The following is a 24032-nucleotide window of genomic DNA, read 5'->3' as shown; positions in this document are numbered from 1 at the left end:
GCAGAACTAAAATTCATTGCAAATTTAACACCATTATTTGGGCTTGAACAGGTACTGGGAGTGGTTGGCTCACTACAAAAGCAGCTTTGCCTCTCCTGGAATTGACACTTTCTCATTAATTACTGGGAGTGGACTACATCCACCCTGATCAAATTGGCCCTGTCAACACTGGTTCTCCACTTGTGAGGTAACTCTCCTGTCTTCATGTGTCAGTATATAATGCCTGCATCTGTAACTTTCACTCCACACATCTGAAGAAGTGGGTTTTTTTACCCACAAAAGCTTATGCCCAAATAAATCTTTAAGGTGTCACCAGACTCCTTGTCGTTTTTGTGGATACAGACTAACACGGCTAACCCCTGATACTTGACAATCTTAACTGTGGATCAGCCACAGCTGCTGCCAGCACAGGGCTGTAGGGAGAGATGAGGGTAAAGATCAGGAAAGTCAGAGAGAAAGTGTGAGAACCAGAGATCCAAGATAGGCCCTGTCTGCACTAGGGATGTCCAGCGGCAGCAGTACTAGTTGGCAAATGGTGACAGGGCCGATGCGGCTTCTGGCATTCTCAGCACCTCCCCCTGTCAATGATATTTGATCTCATGGCCAGAGTTCCAGCCCCACAGAAGCAAGAGCCTCAAGCCACAGTACTGAGATGTGCCAGAGGTCTCCAGCTATGAGCAATCAGCAGGTACTTACGTGGCATAGCCATAAACTGTATTCCCCCAGGGCTCCAGCGGCTGCACCTGCGACAGCGCACACTGCGGGTTGTACCTAGACATGAAAGGATGTAACAGTGTGAACTGGGTGAAGGGGGATTCGCTTTCATACACGTACAGGATGGCCCCATCCCTGGACACAAACAGAACCCATATGTTCAACGCAATGGCATCTGCTGAGCAATAGCAATGCACTTGACAATTACATCAGACCCAATTTCCAAACACTTACCTGCAACGAAAGCCATGGAGGATGGTGTAGCAATGGCCATGGGGTCTTTTCAACAGCTGAGAGCTCCCCCAGCCCAGCCAGACCCTGGGTTCTTTGTGCTGCTGGGGCTGAGCAAAGGGGAAAATGTCTGGCTGAAATCTGTAGGGCTGACTCCTGGGTAGAGCTGAGGGTGCAGCTGGAAAGCAGCCATTTGGGGCTCTGATCCTGGGGCTGGTTTTCCACCAGCATAGTGTAGATCCGCATCAAGACTCATAACAGCTCATGTACTGGTTCATACTGGCCCCCCAAACTACTACACTGATGAGGATTGCTGGAACCCACACGTCTTCTCTTCCCCAGGGAGCTGGCTAGGCCAGCCAGCCAGTCATCTGCAATGCAGAGGAATCCCCCACTGTCCTATTAGGGCAGCTTTAGGGCTGCTTTGCCGCCACTGCAGTGCAGAGCAGGGCCGCCCAGATGGGGGGGGGGGGGCAAGAGGGGCAATTTGCCCCAGGCCCTGGGCCCTGCAGGGGCCCCCACAAGAGTTCTTCAGGGCCCCTGGAGCAGGGTCCTTCACTCACTCCGGGGGCCCTGAAAAACTCTCACGGGGCTGGGGCCCCCAGAGCGTCTTCTGCTCCGGGTGGTCGTTGGCACTTTGGCGGCGGGGGGTCCTTCCACCCCCGGACCCCGCCGCCAAAGACCCCAGGCCCCCTGAATCCTCTGGGCAGCCTTGGTGCAGAGTGACCTTGCTGTGGCCAAGGAGCTGGCCCATAATTTCCAAAATTAGGTAAAGGGTGTCAGGGCTGATTTGGTGTGAAAGGCCTGACTTCCACCACAAAGTGCCTGAGAGATCCTTTGTGCATGGCGTTAGTCACGGGGTCTGCACAGGAGGTTGCTATCTGCAGCCTACTGGGGAAGAATTAGTTTTATGCAATATCTCTGGGCACTGAAGATACCTGTGCGTAGGGAGGGCCTGTGTCTCTCTCATTTACACCAGGTTTACATCAGTGCAGCAGAGTCACTCCCAGTTTGCACATGTGGAATTGAGATCAGAGCCAGGCCCAGAGTATTTTCCGCAGCAGTGTTATCTCCTCCATTGTGATCGGGCCTACTGAGGAGGAGGTACAGATGTCCCTGTTTCACAGAGTCACCAGCATATAGCAGGCTGGTTGTTTATAACTTGTGACCAGGAACGAGGGGGCCACAGGATGGCAATGTTTGTCTGGCTTGCACCTACTTTTCAAACACACCCAGAAGTGACAATGACAGGCATGAGATACATTTCTAAATAAAATCAATGAATGGATAGATTTATCTGCCCTCAGCTGCTCCAGACAAACACATGAGCGGCTAGAGGATTCCAGACACGAGGAACAAAAAGACATCATATCCCAGAATAGGCTAGAGCCCTCACTGGCCCCAAACAGCGCGCAGTGTGCATCTAATCCATGGGCTACACTCAGCTGCTCGGGTGCAAAGCAGCTTGCAGATGGCAACAGAGACACACACACACACACACACACACATGCACAGTTACAGAATAGCCAGTCTAGTAATGGGAATGGAAAAATCGGTTCTGGTTTGTTTGCCCCGACTGAGGACAAGGCTTAGCTGGAACATGTTTCCAGAGCATGACGGAACAGAGACATCCTTGGCAATGGAGATGATGGGCAGGGTCAGCGCCCAGACCGTGGGCCTGATTCTCGTCTCATTTACATCACTGTAGCTCACTGGCTTCAATTATTTACATGCCATATAGGTGAGAGGAGATTTATGTCCATTTGTCTTAGGCAACATGCCCTAGAAATGCCAACAAGATTATAATTGTGTTCTCACATTGGGGTAAACAAGGAGCAATTCCACTGAATTCAATGGTGTGATACCTGCGTAAAGCAGGTGCAACTACAACTGGAATCTGGTGCAAGGTAGCCCAATAGTGACAGCCCCAGACACAGATCACTTTGTCCTGGTTCCCATAGTCCCAAGATCCCAAAGTGCTCAGATATCTCAGTGATGCGTACAGGCGAAAACCCAAATGGGAACTGCATCTACCAAATGGTTCATTTTAATGTACTATTTATGGCGCTGCTACACGCAGGAGGAGGGCTTCAGCTTCAGAAACGTTGCAGAAATCCAATGTGTGAGCAGGTAAGGGAGGCGGGGTGGGGACCCACTCCTTAGTTTCTGTCCTGGACCCCAGCAAGTCTAATACTGGTCCTGCTAGGGAGCATGCTCAGTGCAGATGGAATGATCACAGATTTGAGCAACAAGCCTCTAACAAGCTCTACTTCAAATGTGCACGTGGTGATTTTCTGTGGCTTTCAACTTGGCCAAATCTGGATGGATTTCCATGGAGACAACACAAGACTCTTCTCTAACCCCAGGACCACCCCCTCGCCAAATTTCATGTTTCTGCTCCAAAGCATGAAGGCACTAAAGCTCTTCACAGGTAATCAAGGGCCCCTACAAGTACGCATACCAATGGGACACTAATGTTTACATTTGCTGTATCAGGTCTCATGACTGGGGAAATTCGCAGGTATTGTCAGTGTGGACACCAGTAATCCTGTTTTACCCTGTTCTCTTTCCTATTTAATATAATTACTGTGTTGAAGATATTGTGTGTGCTTGTGTTATTTCTTGGGAGTCTCCAACTATCTGGCATGTAAGTGGAGGTTACCTTGTGGTTACAATTTTCCTCCCAAGCTGCCCTGCTGACCCAGCCTGGAAGGAGCGAGGGGGGTGGAGGCACCACCAAATAATTGCATATGGGAAGAAAATAAAGAAGTTCCACCTTGCTGAGCTGGAGGTGGGATCCAGAAGAACCCAGGCCTGTCCATCAAAACCTATTAGGAAACTGGTGCTAAAAGAAGTAATCCAGTGGAGAGGGGCACTACACACATCACTGCTTACAGCCAGCCAGAGGAGGGAAGAGGGCAGAAAACGTCTCAGCAATTTGCTGAGCAGCACAGAGATAGTATGGCAATGGGAGCGTCAGGAAACCTTACAATCGAAAGATATTAATGCAGCTACATAGTGAGGGCCTCAGGCCTAAGCCAGGTCCAAGCACACAGTAAACAAAGACCTATTTGATGACACCTCTGACACATTACATGGGTTTGATTATCCAGCAATGGCAAAATAAACCCACAACCTTTTGCTGTTTGCTGGAGGCTGCTGCCGGTTGTTTGTGTGGAGCAGCTCCCCTCTCACCACAGGAATCTGAGTGCGTGAAGCATAAGGCTGCCCTATGCTGGGGTGCGCTCCAAAGCAGCCAGAGGAACTGGTCATCTGCCATGGCGGGAAAAGATATGGGGGGAACAAACAACCTAATGTGTCTTTAAAGCTCCATTTAATCTAATCTGGGACATAAAACCTAAAAAGCATCAATCTGAAAGGCACAGTTATTGGTGTTAGGGAAAGACGCAGCCACCTGGATCTGGGCAGCCTCCTGGGAAGCTGAAGGGAAAATCAGTGCTTGCCTTAATGGTCCCTCTTTTGTACTATGTGTCACAGTCCTGGGGAGGATGGCAGGGCCTGTGACATCCATGGGAGGCTACAGCTCCTGCCCAGCACCTGCCCTCACAAAATGCTCAGGCAAGGGGTCTGCTCGGACAAGGCACTGTCCAGCTTACTCTCCTGCTAAGGAGCATTCACGCCAGAGGCGTCTGTAGGCTCCAATGGGCCTGGAGTTAAGCTCACTGTCATTATCTCTTAATTAAGGCCTTGATTCAGCACTGTAGTTGAGTGTGTGTAGCTTTAATCATGTGATCAGTGCCTTAGAAGCCAATGGTCACCTCTCACACGATGAACTTTAGGCCCATGCCAAAGGAGCCAGCTGAATTGGGCCAAAGTCACGGGTTCTTTCCCTGTCTCCCCTCTGGATCGTGAACGCAATTACTGCTAACCCCACTGTCCCTGGGAGGTGAGGGAAAGGAACAGAGCCTACCATTTCCTGCAGGTGTCCAGCAGGATGAGGTTGAGGGCCGTCTGCCTCTGCTGCATCTTCTGGAGGATCCTCTGCACGCTGATGCAGTTCTCAGGGGCATAGGGCTGTGGGGCGTCAATGGGGACCATGTAGTTTCTCCCAGAATGTTCGTATCCGTGCCCAGCATAGTAGAATACGGCTGCAAACCATGGACAAGAGAGGGAAAGTTATGGGAAGAGGCCAGGCTTTGCACCATGAGGCATGGAAAACACAGGGTGTTGTTCATTACCAGGGCAACCCGCTCCCCTCCTCATGGGGTCCTATGTCATCTCAGAGCAGGTGTGTTACATAACAGACAATCCCATGCTCCTGGGTGCTACAACACCTCAGAGCAGGTGTGTTACACCAGAGCCCACCTCCTCCTCCTGGGCACTGCAACCCCTCAGAACGGGTACGTGGCAACACAATTCACCCCCCTCCTCAGAGGTTCTTTGAGGCCTCAAATCAGGTGTGTTGTTCCCCCCCATTAATGGTGGCGACACTTTAGTATGCAGACGATAACCCAGCTGTCATTTGATTGTCGGTCTAACCTACCCTGCTCCTCCACCATCTTGTGGCCAATTGTCCTAAGTCCTACAACTCTGAGAGAAGCCCTTTCTAGTACCAGCCTAAACCTGTCCTCACCACAGTCTCTGTTGACACCCTTCATCATGGCTCCTCTTGACTGGACAAATCCATCCATGGATTGCAGCTCCCTTCTGGGGACCTGAGCACCTGAAAGCAATCACCTCTCATCACTTCATTCCTCAGTTCAGTAGAACTTCTGGAGCTGCAGAAGTGGGGCTGGAGTAGCTGCACTTGGGAATCAGGGAGCTGTAACCAGTTCATGCATGGTGCCCTCCCCACCTCTTGTGCTGAGTGGATCTTGGTAGAGGAGAGAAACTAGCACATCAGCTCTTCTAACCTTTGCCTTTAAGCAAGGGCCACTGTATTATGCAGCAAATTGGAACTAAATTAATTTTGCATCCTTAATGTTTCTTTATTACAGCTCTGTGTATCGGATAATAGGCAGCTCTGCCTATAGTTAAGGTTGCCCAACACTTCCCATCATAAGAACCTGTATTCAGTTGCTTATAACTTTGCCAATAACTGGGCTAAAATATTCCATGTCAAGTGTTTGCCTCAAGTTGAATATTTCTGGGAAGATTCAGCTAAAATGGTTCAGCTGTTTCTGAGAATGAAGCTGCGGAAAAATACATTGTTTTTCCCATGTTAAAAAAATGATTACAACCATTTCATTGAGGAGTTCTAGCACCTCCATGCTTTGGAGCAAGGACTTGACGTTTGGCACATGGTCACCTTGGAGTTATGGAGGTGCCTTCTGCTTCCCTCATGAGACTCTACCCACATTTGTTCAGTTTAAGGGTCTGAAAAATCAGTTTGCACATACCAAAGATTCTGTCTGCCTGGAGGATAGATTTGTAGATTGCAAGGCCAGAAGGAACTGTTGTGATCATCCTGCATCGCACATGCCAGAGAACTTCCCCAAAGTAATCCTAGTGCATACTCCAGCCCGTCACAGTGTCTATGTGCCAGCCAGATGGCAAATGCCCCATCCTCACAGAGCGACGGAGATGATGCCATACTGGGGCTGAGCTGGACTTTCCCTACAATTGGGGAGGTGGGAGAGGCGGCTGCTATGACAGAAGGCAGGACAACTGAGAGCAGAGAGACCACTTTCCTATCCTCAACGCCCTGCCTACTGGCCTCCAGACAGCAGAGAGGAGAAGGAGGAAGCCCCCTGACTTAAACACAAGAGGAGTGAAGTCAGGGGGAGGCAAGGAGGGGGAACAGTTGCAGTGTTGGGGGGTGGGCAGAAACAAGCTGGGGAAAGAGGAGGGTTGGAAGCAGGAGCTGGAGGGCGGGAAGAGAGCAGTGGGGATGATGAAATAGGGCCAGAAAGGGACAGGAAGAGGCGGAGATGCAGGGAAGAAGGGTCTGTAACCATAGAGGGTTGCCAAAAAATCTCGTATTATAAGGGTCAGCCCTTATTTAAATAAAAAATTGCCTGGCCTGTACTAAATCAGTTTGGGATGCCTTTTAGCCAACATTTCCACCAGGGGGTAGTGCTGCCGGAGTGGTCTGAAAGCATTGTTCAGCCCTGAATCCCTGATGGAGTAGGGATTGAGCACTTCTCTTTGCAAAGTGCTGCCAGTTTGCAACTTGACCTGGCACATGGGATTGCAATGCCACTCAGATTTGGGCCAGCTCCCCCTCCATCTCTAGGCCCTGCTGAAAGTTGCACGCACACCCCCAGTGAAGTCTCCTCTAGGTGTATCTTCCAAGTCCACACGCTTTCTTGCAGCCCCTACCCCGGCAGTGCACAGCACTGCAGCAGGTGGAAATCAGCAACTGCAGCTGCTGACTCAGCGTGCACCCCATACAGAATGTGGACAGAAGCCACAATGGCTGCCCAGCCCAGTACCTGAGGCCCTGAGTTCTCTGCAGCACCAGAGCTGAAGAGAGAGATTCCCTAGGAAGCACAAAGGAAGAGAAGAACTCACCCTGAGGTTCAAGTTAAGACTGGGGACATCTGAGGTCTGTCCTGTATTTTTGAAATACAATGTTGTCAACCCTAATAACCACTAGAGAACACTACCCTAACTAGAACTGAACCCATTAGTCCTGAGTCTCAACATATAGCCGTGAAGCCCCCCTCTCCACCCCTCTCTAGTGGCTGATCCAGAGAGAAGATAAAAGCCTTCTACTGCTCCCAGTTACTCCATTAGCTCTAGTGAAGGAGAACTGTGCTTTGGTTCTCAAGATCCTAACACTGCTGATGACCTGTGAGGGGGTCAGCATCATTCCATGGAATGGAATTTTTGTTTTCAATTTTCATATTTTTAAAAAACATAGGAAATTATATAAAAAACTGTGTTAAAAGAACATTATTAAAGTTTGGCAAGTCAAACACTCAAAAGCTAGGAAATGCCAGAATTAAGCTTGCCTGTGTATCTTTAATTCACCTCCCCTGTGCATATGCATGATGGTGCAGTCTATAATTACACACACACATACAATTTTTTCCATAGGACCCCTGCACCATTTTTCCTCATTCCCACTGCCACTGTTGTCTATAGGACCCTGCCTCAGTTGTTGCTGAAGTTGAAAGGTGTGTAGCGAATGAGGCAGGGGCCTGCAGAAAGGATGAGCTCATAGTTAGGGGAGTTGAATGCTGTCCTGGAGAATTGGATTCTATTGCCTCCTGTCCTCACAGAATTCCTACATGCTGCCAGGCAAGTCACTTAAGCCACAATTTTCACAGGTGGCCTCTGTGTGTTTCTCATTTTCTGGGTACCCAACTTGAGATACCGATGGTTTGCCTTGCAGAGGTACTAAACACTCACAAACTGTAACTGACGTCAATGGGAGTTGTGCTCTGATTATGTGAAGTGATATAAAATGCTACATAAGGCTGTAGGCTTCTCAAATTCAGGACCCAAAATTAGTTGACAATTTTTTCCTTTAATTTCTGTGCTTCAGTTCCTCATGTATAAAATGGGGATAATACCAGTCCCTCACATCACAGGGGTGTCATGAAGATAAATGCATTAATGTTTGTAAAGAATTCAGAAACCATGAGAGAATCATTGGATAGCTCATGAGGAAATGAATAATTCCGTATGCAGTGAAAGCTGTGGATCAGGTGCAGTAAATAAGGAAAGGGCCCACAAACTGAATATGAGGTTAAACAGAGATATTGAATAACCCATTCAGTAAACACTGTCCATCCTGTGCACTGAATGAGGCAGGGGTGACATAGTACATGATCATGTAATTAGAGACTGTACCACCATGCATATGTACAAGGGGATGAATTAAATTTGCACAGGCAACCTGGACTCTGGCATTTCCTAACTTGCTTTTGCAACCTTAACATTAATGTGTTTTAATATAATATATAAATATTAACTAACATTAAAATAATGGTATTAAAGTTGCAAAATCAACCTTATGACAGATTTATGTTGCCCATGCAACTGTAATTTATCTGCCTTGTGTGTATGCATTATGTGAGGCAGATATGCCTGCATATTAAAATTGAACCCCAAAATTGTCATTTTAGGAAGAAAATATCTTTTTACTTTACCCAAGTTAAAGTCTAACCTTTCTCTCAGATTTTGTGTGGCAAAAAAATCCTGTTCAAAGATGAGCTGCGCAGTACCAAAATATAAAGGGGAAGCTGCAAGCATCTGTTTGTAAAACAGGAACTGTCCCTCTCTGGCCGTGGCTGAGTATATGTATGCTTAGTGCATTCCTGTATTATCACTTACAACATTTTGCTATCTTTGTATTTCTGAAATTATCTTTGAGTTGGGACTTTTTTTAGGATGGCTGAGATAACGCCTGCGGACTGGCCAATGACCTCAAACATCTCAAAATACCTGCACACCTGCAGAGTGACTAACTGATAGTAGATTTTTGGTCTGTGGATTTTTGAAACCCAGAGTAACTGGAATGAGGAGATTCCTCTCTGCAACAAGGGGACCTAATCAGACCCCAGTGGGTGATACCAGTTACTACAGAAGAGGAGGTCCTATTCTGATTCTCCAAGAAGCTTCTGAGAAGGGTTTCAAGGGGAAGGAACCAGGCAGGTCACCTTCTTCAAAAACTGAATGAAAGGAAGAAGCCCTGCTGCTGTGGCTGGCTTGCTTCTGGCTTCTGTTGGATGCTGGCCTCTGGCTATGCAATGGGACCACACCTGACAAAGAAACCTGTGCTTTCTTCACCCCTCCATGGATATGAGTCCAGCAACATGCAACAGCTAAGATTTGACAACTCCAAGCAAATGACCTCTAACCAGCCCACAAGTCTGCTGATATTAAACACTGGAGCCAATAAGACCACCGGCTGATCTTTTCAACCATGCACCAGCTTCTTAGAGCTGATCGAAACCACAAGTCATGAAACCATCCTGCATAAGTATCAATCTTTTGGGTTTAGTTTTATTTCACATTGGCAGTAGCGGGATGCCTCTACCTCAGCATTCCTCCACTTGATTTTAAACTCCAGCAGATGGTTAGTAGTGAGCATTGTTTGTGTGGCTAGAACCCACAGAATCTATTTGAGAATGGAGCCTATAGAATAGTTCCTCAAATACCTACCAGCCCTAGGTTAAACAACCTTGCTGCCTAAAAGATCACACATCCATATATTTCAGGGGTTAGGAGTTGTATGTTTAATCCTGAGAAATCATGTTATTTTCACCTAAATTTGTCATTTGAACATTATATGTAATTAGCTGAGTCAGCTTGAATTGTATTGGAATATTTCATTGTAACCTTATGTTGTGTTTGGGGAGACTGGATAGCCAGTAAGTTGGGCAGGCAACCTTAATTGGCATCAGAATTGCAGTGATTTTACCCTCCTTGTATTAGCTATTCGGCTGGAACCTAAATATATTGATTATTGGCATTGACACTGATAATGTCCTGTTACTTTGGAGCTGATAGTTAAACAAGACTGTGGCCTTTCCAAATTATGACAGAGAGTTTATAAGGAATTGTTTATTTCACATGGTTTAATCAACCTGTTAATTAGATTAATTCAATATGAATTAACTCACATTCTTGTAATTTGATTGGTTTATATGTATTTATGCTATTGCTAAGTCATTTAGTTTAGTTAATAAAACACATAAAACTGGGACGTTTGGTTTGGATGTTTCCTTCTCGGAAATCAGGTAGTAAAGTGAAGGTAACTCTGTGACCTCCCTGGTGGTGGTGCATAGACCTGCTCCTACAGCCCAACCATAGCTGGTACCTGAACTGGAACACTGCTGTTTTTTGAGGGAAAGTTCATTTTTGTATTTAAGCATTTCTTTCGATCAGCACCATGGGTTCCAGAATCTTGGAGGGCAGTGGACATGAGCCTAAAGGTTGACCAGTTCCCCACAATAAGTCTATGCTCCTCTCAGTTATGATGCAGTCTTTAATTACATGATCTCAGCGATGGACTGGAGCTGTTCTCTAGTAACGGATATTGTGTGTTGACCTGATTATTGGGTTGTTATTGTATGACTCTATTGGTACATTGGTTATTGTTATGGGCTGTAAGGAAAAAACAAGCAGGCAGAGGAATGAGTAACTCAGGATAAGCCACCCCTCAGCAAACACTAGTAGATTTATCAGGGACAAAGCCTGAACTATGAGCTTTGTCCAACCAACCTGAAAAACTAGTTTTGTCCAGAAGGGCCAGAAATCTGGGAGGGCAGAAAAATAATGGAACTCTGGCAGCTTAAAAAGGATCTCTGTCTCGGGGGGTGGGGGGGAACCAGACAGAGACACAGGGACCTAATGAGGCTGGGAAGCCTCTAGGTAAGATAGATATGTGTAAATGGTTTGTTGTTTTATAATCCCTTTTCTCTAAATGCTTTGTTCATATTGTTAAAATAAACACCACTGTGGTGTAAAACAGATTATCTGGTCACAGACTCCCAAAGGGAAGAACTGTAGGTGCCAAACCCAGTCCAGCCTGCTGGGTAAGCACTGTGGACACACTGTTCTGTAGCCTGGGGCTCAGACAGAGTGGGAGAACTGCCCCAGGAGAGGTGCAGGGAGGAGGCCTGACACGTGACAGGGTGCACTCAGGGAAAGCCAGCAGAGGACAGTGGCTCAGCTAGCCCTGTAACTATGGCAATCACATACCATACATTTCACACAACTGCTGCCTCATTCAGTGCATGCGATGGACAGGGCTCAGGGAACAAGACAGCTGTTCATTATTTCTTTTATCCTCAACATTTAATATGTGGCCCCAGCTTTATTTACTACACACCCTGCAAACCCTGCACGGAATATGGAATGATAAGCTGCTTCACAGGCCTTTTCTGTGCTCATCATCACCATAGTGACAGCCTCACAAACATGAATACATGTATCTTAACTGCCCTCACATGAGATAACATAGCATGAATTTACATATGCGGAACTGAGACATAGAGGGTTTAAGGTCAAAAGTGTCCACTAATTTTGGGTTCCCAAACTGAGACACCAAAGGACTGCATTTCCCGAGGTCTGAGCATTTCTGTAGCTCTAATTGATTTCAATTGCAGCACTTCTGCAAACCAAACACCAGGTGTTTCAAGGTGGGCACCCAGAAAAGGAGGAACTGACAATTAGTGTCCAGCTGTGAAAACTGTGGTTTAAATGAGTTCCTAGCACCACACAGGAGCTCTGTGGCAAAGCTGGCAATAAATCCCAGCTCTTCTGGGTAGCAGTTACACCATAGCTAAATTCACTACACACCTTTCAACTTTTGCAACCAATGAGGCAGGGATCCTACAGTCAACAGCCTCCTTCACTGCACTGCCCTAATTCATCCCCAGAGCAGCTCCAGCCTGCTCTGAATGAGGCAGGGGGTCTGTTGAAAAACAGTCTGTGATCATATATTTAGAAACTGTATCATCATGCATGCACACAAGAGGGCTGAGTTCACAGATTCCAAGGCCAGAAGAGACTATTGTGACCATCTTGTCTGATCTCCTGTACAGCACAACCCCCATCCCATTATAAGCAGTGTTTGCTCCCCCAACTTTCAACATCGCACCACAGAGCTGGATGACTTGAGCTAAAGGGTGACCTCCATCAACAAGCAGCAGATGACTATCATACTTTGTGCACCAGCCACTAGTGGATGAAATATGCATGCTTAGCCCTGTTTTGCTGACAGTATAGCCAAGTGCAAAAATGTGGGTAAGAGTTGGGGCTACCATAGGAGAACTGGTTCTGTTCCCAGCTCACGTAATTTCTCAGTGGCATAGGTTTGTGAAAGGCTGTGATGAAGCAGGGAATTTTTTTAATGGTTTGCATATGTGCTGCATGTTTAGTGAGGTGGTGGGAGAGGGTGGCTGTTGTTGCAGAGGACCAGGTGTGACCTCGCCTAGCAGCCTGGACTCCAGACAACTGCCTGGACACAGTGGAATATAGCAACTGGTGACCCAGAGACCCACTCCAGCTTGGAAACCAGCTGGTTCTGGCCAGTGGGAGGACAAAGGGCAGAGGAGAGAGGGCCCAGGTGATCTGTTTGTCTAGAAAAGAAGACAAAGGACGGAGGAGAGGCTGTTGGGGAGGTGATATAGGATGGTTGGCTGGAAGGAGGTTGCTTCTGGACTGGGGACAAAGAGCAGCCTGAGCCCACCTGGACTGGGACAGACTCAGTTAGATTGTACTGGGACTTTCTAGGCTCAGTGGCCCTGAGAATTTCCTGTGCTGTATTCAGATGTTCAGTAAATGCTTCTGTTTTACGCTGACTGAGAGTCACTGCAGTCTAGAGATCAGGGCTGCATTGCTACCTCTGGGTGTGCACCCCAAGGGTGCAGAGTGAGTGGACTCCCTGAAGAGAGTCACGGAGAGAGACAGGCATGCTGAAAGCTCAGAGAGGTGCCTCTCCAGGAGGTGGTGGAGCCCAGGACTTAACCCCCAAGAGTGAGTGTGATGCCTGACAAGGGCTGTCACACTGAAGGGGGTGCCTCCCAGGGACCATACGGAGTCGAGAGAGCACAGGGCCTGTGACTCTGTGACAAGGGCACAGTGATTAACATCAATCTGTAGAAGAATGGTGATTTCCCAGCTTCCCTGCCCAGTGCATCTTCCCCTGGGCCAAAAGGTAATTTGATGGGAGAAAGTCCTGCTGCAAACCATAGAGGATCTAGAGCTTTAAAGAACAAAAACAAAACAAAAAATCCCACCCAACAATCGGAACAATTTGTATAAGGAAAATGTAAGGCAACCTTAACACAGGGCTCACTGCCATAGTCCCTACAATAATAATGACCACTGCTAACCGCTCTCTGGTTTGCTGCCCGTGGTGGCTGTCTGCTTGGCCTGTACTCGTTGAAGGTGGCTTTGGAATGCTTCTCAAGTAGCAACTTACCATAGACTCCTTTCCCCAAGAGCTGCAGGAACTGATTGACAGCTATCAGCATCTCCGCCTTGTTCAGGTCCAGGAGGGAGACCACCCGGAATCCCAGTCGCTTTAGGAGAAGGCTGAGTTCAAACACATCAGTGATGGGAGCCATCAGGTGCGGATGATTCCAGTAATGGTTGTTGCCCACCAAAAGTGCGACCTTGTCTGTTGCTAGCAGAAATATCAAGTGACAAGCAAAGATGTAAGTGTCTAAGCAAGGAGCAAGGCCCTTGATTGATCTACCAGCACCCAAAGCTCCTGGAATGGGTTCTGCTGGTTAATCAATGTTATATATAAACTGCAGGACTTCTCGAGGCTGTTTGATCAGGAAGCATCCCAGGAAGGGGGGTGGGGGGAAGCAGAGGTCTAATTGCTCATTTTGGGGACATGTTCTGCTCCGTTCCAGTCAAGGCTGAACAGGGACAGTCCCACTACATAAGGAGGGTAGGATTTGGTACACTAAACTCCCCACATGGCCCAGAACCCTCCTCCCTGCATGGCAGCACATAGTGTGGAAAAAGGCCAGAGAAGCCACAGGAAAGGTGAGGGCACAAAGGCCACAGACTGGGCTCTACAGGGGAAAGACTCACCCTGCCCCATGCATCTACCCCAGGGCCTGACCCATTTAGTTCCACTGTCCATTGTGCTCTGGATTTGCCCCACAGGGTTATTAACCTGTTCTGTAATTGTGGTTCTTTGAGATGTGCTGTATGTGTCAATTCCACTTCAGGCGTGTGTGCGCCCAGTGCACCAGAATCAGAGATTTTCCCCTTAGCTCTACCTGTCAGGGCAACGCACGCATCCTTAACCTTTTCATACTGCTGTGGGTAGAGCCCCTACGAGCTTTCCTCAGTTCCTTCTTAGCAGACAGACCCAGAGAGGGGAAGAAGGGTGGGTCATGAAATGGACATGGACAGCAGTTACTGAAGAACAGCAATTACAGAACAAGTTAATAACCGTTTTTTCCTTCTTCGAGTGATTGCCCCTGTCCATTCCACTTCGGATGACTCACACACATTTCAATTTGGAGGTGGGTTCAATCGAAGTCAACCTGAACAATGACTAAAGATCTGCATATCCTGGCATTGTCTCTGGAATGCTGAGATATAGCACAATGAGTAATACAGGTATGTACCCATGACCAAGTTGCAGCTCTACAAATGTCTGCTCTAGGTATTTGGTCCAAAAAAAGCTGTGGAAGCTGCTTGAGATTTTGCAGAATGCTGCCACATTGCGTGGAGAGGGCACCTTGGCAACATCATAGTGCAGGTGTATGCAAGATGAAATCCTCTGTCCTGCAGGAAGATGGAATACATTCTCACCACTATGCCCTTTTTAGTTCAGGGTTTAAAGTCCCTGCAAATCTGGAAGTGGCCTCGAATATGACCCTCACTGAGGCACTTCAGGTAGGTGGAACATGGGAGAAGGCTCTACACGTGCACCACAACTGAGGCATACCCTGGTACAAGGCATCAGTACCCTATGAGTAAGGGGGAACCCATGCTCCAAGAAAAAATAACTCAGAAAACCTACACTAATCTAACACTAATGAATACCACCAACTTTATAAAGGGAGAAACTTGCAGCAGCAAGCCCATGCGCTCTGACTACTGATCATGAGTGTGCAGAAGGAACTTAGAGTGGTCAGAGGCAGCTCCACCCTTTTTATCACTGTGCAACACCATAAGATTGCTGAGGACGCATGTGCCACTTTGATGGATACCGCTAAGGGAAAAATCTCTGGCCCTGGTTCGTGGGGAGCATGCACACCAGCAGTGGAATGGACACGTACAGTCATTCAAAGAACTGATGTTTCCTACTTTATCTGTGAGACTGTGGTGTGAGATGGTACATGCTGGCTATGGGGGAGAGGTGCCTGGCACGGTCTGTTTGTACAGCTGTATTTGACAAATGCACCAAGGCGCTGTTAGAGCAGAGGAGAGGCGTTGGGTCCTCTGGGAGGAGCGTTTCAATCAAAATAAGTTACAGCTTCATTGCACTTTGGACACAGGTTTGTTTTGACAGGAAGAGACAAACACAGCACTCACCGAAAAATGGATCTGCCAGACACGCACCTGCAAAAAGACAGGGAAGAAATCAACCCCCAAGCACAAAGTCGTCTAACACCAACAGTCCCTGATTAAACAGCCCCCTTTCCCCAATATAACGCTGGATCTAACCGCTCCACACTCTGCTCTGACACAGAACAGCGAAGGGGTGAGAAGCACAAGGCCAGGCTGGAGGCATTGAGCTTTCACATTGCACAGGAGTAAGTCAGTGATGCCTGCTACTCTGCACCAAGGGGACGGGTGGAGCAGGGCCCAGCTTTACCCCCAATATGTCAGCCAGCATAGCTCTGAGTTTCTGGGATCATCGAACATTACTACCCCTGGCACAAGGGGAAGGCAGGCGGAACTGTGCCTCCCAAGAGCACCATTCCTTCCCTGCCCTGCCCCAGGGGTAGCAGCTACTTGCTGCCCCATGCATAGGCTCTCTAGCAAACCAGTCTCGCCCTAAAGATACTGGCCTAGCTTCTCAAAAGTAACTAGGCATTTTGGATATTCAGTGGACATCCTGAAAGGAGCTTGGTTTCCAGCAAGAGCTGAGTACTCACTCCTTGAAAACCAGTCCCCTTGTGGTGTGGTGAGGCAAAGTTGAGGAGGGGAGGGGGTGCGAAGGTGGGTGCATGGAAGCTGAATTCCCCCCAAGACAAAGGTCAGGGATGGATTGGCAAGGAAGGCAGAGAAGCAGGGTCAGACTCCGAGAGGGAGGGAGACAAGGGGTTGATGGTAGCAGCCTGGTAGTCTGGTGGAAAGAAGGTTAGAAGAGGGGCAGGAGGGGGCTGAGGGTGGAAAGTTGGAAATGGCAGAGGGGCAGGTGGCAGGATGAAGGGGAGGAGCCTGTAGTCTAGCGCTTCTCCATACTCAGGGCATCCTGCTAGGAACTGCCCCTGCCCCTGGGCTGCTACTCTCTGCCTGTGCAACTATCTGCTCCCCGAATGGCAAAGGAAAAGAAAAACAAAATCAAAATCTCCAGCCACATCAGCCTCCAGCCCGAATCGCTCAGGCCAGCAGTTCTCAGCCTTTTCAGGCTGGCAACCCCGTATTCAAAGTAAAAAATGTGCCTGACCTCTTCATATTTATTACAAAAGTCAGAGAAAAAAGGGTTCCAGTGCTAACAAGAATAAGCCTAGATAACTGAGTTTGTGTCTGTGTTTGAGAGGCTGATGGGGAGCACTTGACTGTGCAGGGTAAGCGGAGGCAGGGAGCGGGAGATTTTCTTTGCTTTAGACTTGTGCCCCCCACAACTGCCTTTAGTGACCCACTGGGGGGTGACCCACTGGTTGACAAATACTGGCTTAGCTATTTGGTGACCCATCTTGTCACATGGTTTAGAATGATAACCTGAACCCAGCAGGATGGCACGCCTCACTCACTGACACACACCAGTGAGCTATTCGTTTCAAATGATACCTCATGAGGCATATTTTGTACAGAGATTATTACCATACGTGTAGGGTATGAATACAGGGTGCGTTCGGTCAATACCACATTTATTATTTTGTAAATCATTTTATAAATGATTTTTAAACCAATCTCAGATTTTTTGGGGGGGTGGGGGGAATGACTCATGAGTATGAATGTGTAGGGTGGTGACTATTCTAATTCTATGGGGTGGGGGTCTGACTCCGTCCACCTCCCTCTGAAATAGCCCATTTGTCCCCATCTCCCTCTGGCAGTCTGTATCTTGTGGGCACGGGCTCTGTCGTGTAGGTTAGGGCAGCTGTTACTTGTTTCAGTTTGTTTGAATATGTGCAGTGCTCTGTTTCATAGCATCCTGCACCCTGTGACGGCTCCATCAGTGACTGAGATGGTGGGGACACTGGGCTAACTTCCATAGTCTGCACATTTGCATGGCAAAGGGGCAGGACTCCCCCAGCATGGGAGACTCCCCAGCTGAGGCAGATCGGGCATAGCCATCCTTATGGCACCATTGCCTCAAACCCCAGGCAAAAGGCATGGCCTGCACCAGGGGTCTGGCTAGGGCATGGCCAGTTCAGCAGTGAGGCTGCTCTGAGTTACAGGTGGATAACAAATTAGTTCCTGGACTTCCCCACAATTGGGGAGCTATCCAACAGCAATGGAACCTCAGTAGAAGTGGGGGGTCCATGAGGGGGGCCCCCCACTCCTTCTGTTCCCTCCGAGGCCCCACTCCTGCTCCTCTTCTTCCCTTGAGGTCCCATCCCCAGGGCCGGTGCTTCCATTGAGGCGAACTAGGCAATCGCCTAGGGCGCCAGGATTTTCGGGGGGCAGTATTTTGCTGGGGGGGGGGCAGCAGGCGGCTCCGGTGGACCTGCCGCAGTCGTGCCTGCGGAGGGTCCCTTGTCTGTGGCTCTGGTGGACCCTCCCGCAGCACGGCTTGTGGCAGCTCCACCGGAGCCGCGGACCAACGGACCCTCCGCAGAAATGGCTGTGGCAGCTCCACCGGAGCGGCGGGAGTGGCGTGCGGAGCGGCGAAATGGCCATGCGCCTAGGAAGCAAAAAAACTACTAGCACCGGTCCTGCCCACCCCTCTCTGTGTCCCCATGCGCTGTTCCTTGTCATCCCCCTGAAGCCCTGCTATGGGGTGGGGATGTGGGCCAGGGGCTGTTCTCAGGCACCCTGACACCCCACCAGGACAGGTGGAGGGTCCAGGGCTCCTCACAGTGGCCTGGGCTCCCTGGGCAGCTTTTACCCCTCGGCTCAAGCTTGCGGCCGGCCAGGGGGCGGGGCCTCCAGGGGAAGAGGAGGAGCAGGGTTGGGGTCACGGAGAGGGGCTAAGACCCACCTCAGCCCCCCCCACCACCACCAGGAAGAGGCTGGTGCCACTGGCACATGCTATGCTTCCCAGCGGTGGGAGCTGATCAGTTTATCAGCTCCCCTGCCATGAAGCACAGCCCCTGTCAGTCTCACTCTGTGCCTGCCCCAGGCTTGCAGTTTGGGGGGACAATGCAGCCCTCTGCCTGCCAAACTATGCTTGTGTTAAAAAAATTTGCATTTCGATCTCTTTGTTACTGGACTAAGAGGCACATTCCTTCTCTGAGTGGCAGCACAGACGTTATTTTTTCCCCTTATAGATTCTACTTCCTGGGCTAAATTTAAAACTCTCCCCTTCTTATGGAATTCCAGGAATGCCATTATCTCTGCTCTGAGTGACATGTCAAGCAAGGGCTGGTAGACAGCTACTTTCTCAACTCGAATTGAGCTGGCGCTGCTCCACTGAGGCAACTGCTTCAAGTCAAGGTATTTACTGGGCATGAGAAAATCATTCTACCAGGCTGTCTCTGTGACAGACATTGCCAGGACACCTCTGAATTCTCTGTGGCCCGTGGGACACGAGTTGCTACAGCTACAAAGAGCATTTTTGGTTCAGCAAGAGTTGCCCTGATATTACTCCAAACCCTGTCTCATCTGCCCAGGAGTAGATAGGCATCACCCACATATTTCAGATCAGGAAACTGAGACAGAGAAGTTAAAAGCCGAAGTTTCGACAGTGGCCACTGATTTCTGGGACACCTGTTTTCAGGTGTGCATAAAAAGTCTAAAAGGGGGCTCACAGAATTACCAGCCTCTTTTGCTGATGTTGGCCAACCTGGCTCACCCAACACCAGAGAAAGAGTCAGTGTCAAAGCCCACATGCTGGATCACCCAACCCCATGGCGCTCAGTCCTACACTTACCCTCATAGGCCACATCGACGCTGGCCCCGAGATAACACAGTGGTACCCTCCAGGTCACTGCTGTGAAACCCGGCCTCTCCTATTATCTTTCAAACTGAACACCCATTTGTAACACAGCAGGATGTGAATTAGATCTGCTCACCTATGTGAATCTCCAGGGCATCAGTCCAGTGTTCCCCTTGGCCATTGGCTGCACAGCAAAGGTACGTGCCAGAGTCACTCAGCTTCGCAGAGTTGATCTGAAGAGATTGACGGTAGCATCAAATCTTTTCACCTGGAGTGTGTGTCCCAGATTACAGCTGCCAAGTACCCACTGCCCCCAAAGCCTCGCACTATTACTTATCAGGCCTCACAGTTAAGGCTACATTTTAGTCACGGTATTTTTAGTAAAAGTCACGGACAGGGCAACAGACAGTAAACAAAAGTTCACGCCCATGGCCTGTCCATGACTTTTACTTAAAAAGCCCAGTGGAATAAAATTGGAGGAGTTTGGGGGTTACTGCCAGGGGCTCCGCAGGTGCTGGGGGAGGGCGGCCTGGCTTCTGGTGGGGGGGGGAGGCGGGACCCCCACTGGGGCTGGCACTGCCCCCGCAGCTCCCATTGGCCGTGGTTCCCGGCCAATTGGACCTGCGAAGCCAGTGCTCTGGGCGAAGTCAGCATGCAGAGTTGCCTAGCCACTCCTCCCACCTAGCAGCTTGAGCAGGTAAGTGCAAGCCCCCCAGGTCAGTGCCATCCAGAGCCCGCCTCACCTGTCCCATGCTCAACTCCTGCCCCCTCCCACACCCGAATTCTGCTGCTGGGGGGTTGTCATGGGGGCCCAAGACCGCCCCATCAGCGTGGGTGTGTCCCTGGTGCAGGGCTTGCCTGAACTGCCCCTGAGCCAGGTGCACCAGCCGCTGCAGAAGTCACGGAGGTCACAGAGTGTCAAAGAATCTGTGACTTCTGCAACAAACTCACAGCCTTAACTCATAGTGTATGTGTCCCAAAGAGCCTGCGTCACATAGGCAAGGGAGAATTACACAGAGACTTGGCCACATCAATACAGGGAGGGTTCTATGGCAGAACCAGGAGTGAAGGCCGATCTCCTGAGTCCTGTGCTATCGCCTCAAATGAAGCCCATCCTGCCTTCGCTAAGGACCCACTACACAGCCACTTCTGCAATGGGGAGCATAGGTGTGAGAACTAGGGGTGTGGTGGGGTGCTGCAGCACCCCCAGGTTTTACACGGGGCTCTGCTCCTGGCCCCACACCTGGGATCCTGGCTGCTGGTCCCACACCCAGGGCTCTGCTCCCAACCTCGCACGTGGGGTACCAGTTCCTGGCCCCATGCCCAGGGCTCTGCTCCTGGGCCCACCCGGTCACCCAGGGTCCCACTGCCGGTCCCACACCCAGGGCTTTGCTCCCAACCTAGCATGTGGGGTCCCAGCTCCTGGCCCCACACCCTGGGCTCTGTTCCTGGGTCCACACCCAGGGTCCCACTGCTGGTCGCGCACCCAGGGCTCAGCTCCTGGCGCTGTGCTTGGGGCTCTGCTTCTGGCCTCCACGCTGAAAAGTCCCAGCTGCCAGCTCCGCCCCTGCTCCCACTTGTGGCCCCAGCCTTGACCCCCTTACCCTGTCTGCATCCCCCCCTCTCAGAGTCCCAGCCCTTTTTCCAGTCCGAGCTCTAGAGACAGCGGGGGAGGGGAGGCACAGACAGGGGTAAAGGGATGGAGGCATGAGGTGAGAACTTTGGGGACCACTGCTTTGCAGTTTTGCTGATTTCCGCATCCCCACTATAAAAGTGTTTCAGGGCCACTGGTAGGGAGATTCGTGGCATGTCTGCAAGCTGTAATGATGGGAGAGGTTTCCTACTCAGACTAGAAGGACAATGAGATGCATTGATGGCCTGATTCTAAACCTATTCTATAGTAATGGACAGAATTCGCAGGAGTACCAACCTACTGCCAGAGGTGCTGAACACCCACAGCTCCATGACTGCTCAGGACCTCCCAAAAATCAGGCCCAAAGTGTCTCTTAAATTGGGCACCCCGTAACTGAGTCACCCCAAAATAGTGTCCACTTCTGGCTTATCTGTTGAGAGAGACTGGTTAGAAAGGGTTAAAGAAAGGACAAGTGTCCTGATGTCCTGCCTTGTTAACCCCACACTTTGCCCTGAAAGAGTTAATGGAGGCTAAGAAGGGGCTAATTAACCAGGACAGGCACACTGAGTCGAATCAGTGGCTTAAGTAATCACCTGACTGAATAATGAGGAAGCCCAGCTGAGGAGGAATGAGCTGGGTGAGGTTTATAAAGACAGGAAGCTGGCAGATGAGAGGAAACCAGAGGCTGCAGTCACTTTTGGGAAGAAGGGAGGGGTGTTTGGGAACTACAGAGCCAAAGCAGCCTACAGTCATTCCTTGGAAGGAGGGAATTTGGGGGCTGGTCACCACGAGAGGGAAGCCAGCCAGCCAGCCAAGCCGGTTAGGGAAGAAGCAGTAAGGGTCAGACTGGAACAGACCATGGCTGCTGATTAGAGGGTCCCTAAACTGGAGTAGAAGGCAGGCCTAGGTTCCCCTGCCAGCCGCTGGGGAAGTGACACTGGCTGGGCAGTGAATGAACAGGCTGCCTGAGCTGTTCATAGAAGAGACTTTGGCCTGGTCTACACTACGCTTTTTTACTGAATTAGCAGCGTTAAACGCATTTAACCCTGCACCCGTCCACACAACGAAGCCCTTTATATCGATAAAGGGATCTTAAAACCGATTTCTGTACTCCTCCCCAACAGGGGAGTAGCACTGAAATCGGTATTGCCATATCAGATTAGGGTTACTGTGGCCGCAATTCAACGGTATTGGCCTCCGGGCGGTATCCCACAGTGCACCATTGTGACCGCTCTGAAAAGCCATCTGAACTCGGATGCACTGGCCAGGTAGACAGGAAAAGCCCCGCGAACTTTTGAATTTCATGTCCTGTTTGCACAGTGTGGAGCGCTGATCAGCACTGACTGTACGGGAGATACTGGATCTGATCTCTTTATGGGGAGACAAATCTGTTCTATCAGAGCTCTGTTCCAGGAAGATGAAATGCCAAAGCATTTTAAAAAAATCTCCGACAGAGGCCACAGCAGGGACTCAACACAGGCTGCCAATGACAAGCGTAATGGAAAGCAAAGAATCAAATGGACGCTCATGGAGGGAGGGAGGGGGACTGAGGACTCCAGCTAATCCCACAGTCCCCGCAGTCTCCGAAAAGCATTTGCATTCTTGGCTGAGCTCCCAATGCCTGAAGGGTCAAAAACATTGTCTCGGGTGGTTCAGGGTATATATCGTCAATTTACCCCCTCCCCCCCGTGAAAGAAAAGGGGGAAAAAATAATTTCTTGCCTTTTTTCAGTGTCACTGTATGTCTACTGCATGCTGCTGGTAGACGCGGTGCTGCAGCGCTGAACAGCAGCATCCCCTCCCCTTCCTTTCCTGATGGCAGACAGCACAAAATGGTGGAAAACCGTCCTCATCACTCCGGTGAGTGCTCCTGGCTGGCCTTGGTGAGGTCAGCCGGGGGCACTTGGGCAACAATGGGAATGACTCCTGGTCATTCCCCGCAGACAGTGCAAAAGGATTGAAAATCGTCCTCATCATAGCAACTGGGGGCTGAGCTCCATCAGCCTCCCCCTTTCATGTCTAATGAAGAATCTGTACTGCCTGGACTATCATAGCAGCGGGAATCTGCCCCCCCCCTCATTTTATCTCACTAAAAAGTCAGTGTTTCTTATTCATGCATTCTTTTTTACTTCATCACACAAAGAGGGGGACACTGCCATGGTAGCCCAAGAGGGTTGGGGAAGGAGGGAAGCAACGGGTGCATTGTTGCAGAGGCACCCCCTAGAATGGCATCATCATTTCTGTGGGAACTCTGGGTACTCTGACCCGGAGGGCGTTTGCTCTCTGGTTCTCTAGTACACTTGCCCCATATTCTAGGCAGGACTGACTCTATTTTTAGACAAAACATAAAGAAGGGAATGACCTGGGGAGTCATTCCCGTTTTTGCCCATGTGCCCCCGGCCGACCTCAGAGAGGCCAGCCAGGAGCACCCATGACAGCAGCAGACAGTACAAAAGGACTGATAACCGTCATCTCCAATTTCCAATTGCAGACGGTGCTATAGCTGGTAACCATCTCTGCTACCTTGCAAAGGCAAATGAATGCTGCTGTGTAGGCACTGCTAGTACCGCGTCTGTCAGCAGCATCCAGTACACTTATGGGTGACAGTGGACAAAAGGTAAACAGGCTGCATGGTTGCCATGCTATGGCGGCTCTGCCAGGGCAATCCAGGGCAAAAAGGAGCGAAAAGATGTCTGCCGTGCTGTCACAAAGGAAGGATTGAGTGACGACATTTACCCAGAATCACCTGTGACACTTTTTTACATCATCATGCATTGGGATCTCAACCCAGAATTCCAGTGGGCGGGGGAGACTGCGGGAACTATGTGATAGCTACGGGATAGCTACCCACAGT

General features: G+C 49.7%; 1 protein-coding gene across 1 annotated transcript in view; it reads right to left on the bottom strand.

Annotated features, from left to right (window-relative positions):
- The window catches only part of LOC115658813 (mucosa-associated lymphoid tissue lymphoma translocation protein 1-like), a 69586-nt gene that overhangs the window by 26444 nt on the left and 19110 nt on the right, over positions 1 to 24032 (bottom strand). Inside the window, 5 exon segments of the mRNA XM_030578265.1 lie at positions 697 to 771; positions 4877 to 5054; positions 13790 to 13993; positions 15871 to 15897; positions 19683 to 19779. Coding sequence (XP_030434125.1) covers positions 697 to 771; positions 4877 to 5054; positions 13790 to 13993; positions 15871 to 15897; positions 19683 to 19779 — 581 coding nt within the window.

Source organism: Gopherus evgoodei, chromosome 10 (genome assembly GCF_007399415.2).
Source record: "Gopherus evgoodei ecotype Sinaloan lineage chromosome 10, rGopEvg1_v1.p, whole genome shotgun sequence".
Taxonomy (NCBI): Eukaryota; Metazoa; Chordata; order Testudines; family Testudinidae; genus Gopherus; species Gopherus evgoodei.
This window is presented reverse-complemented; position numbering and strand designations above follow the sequence as displayed.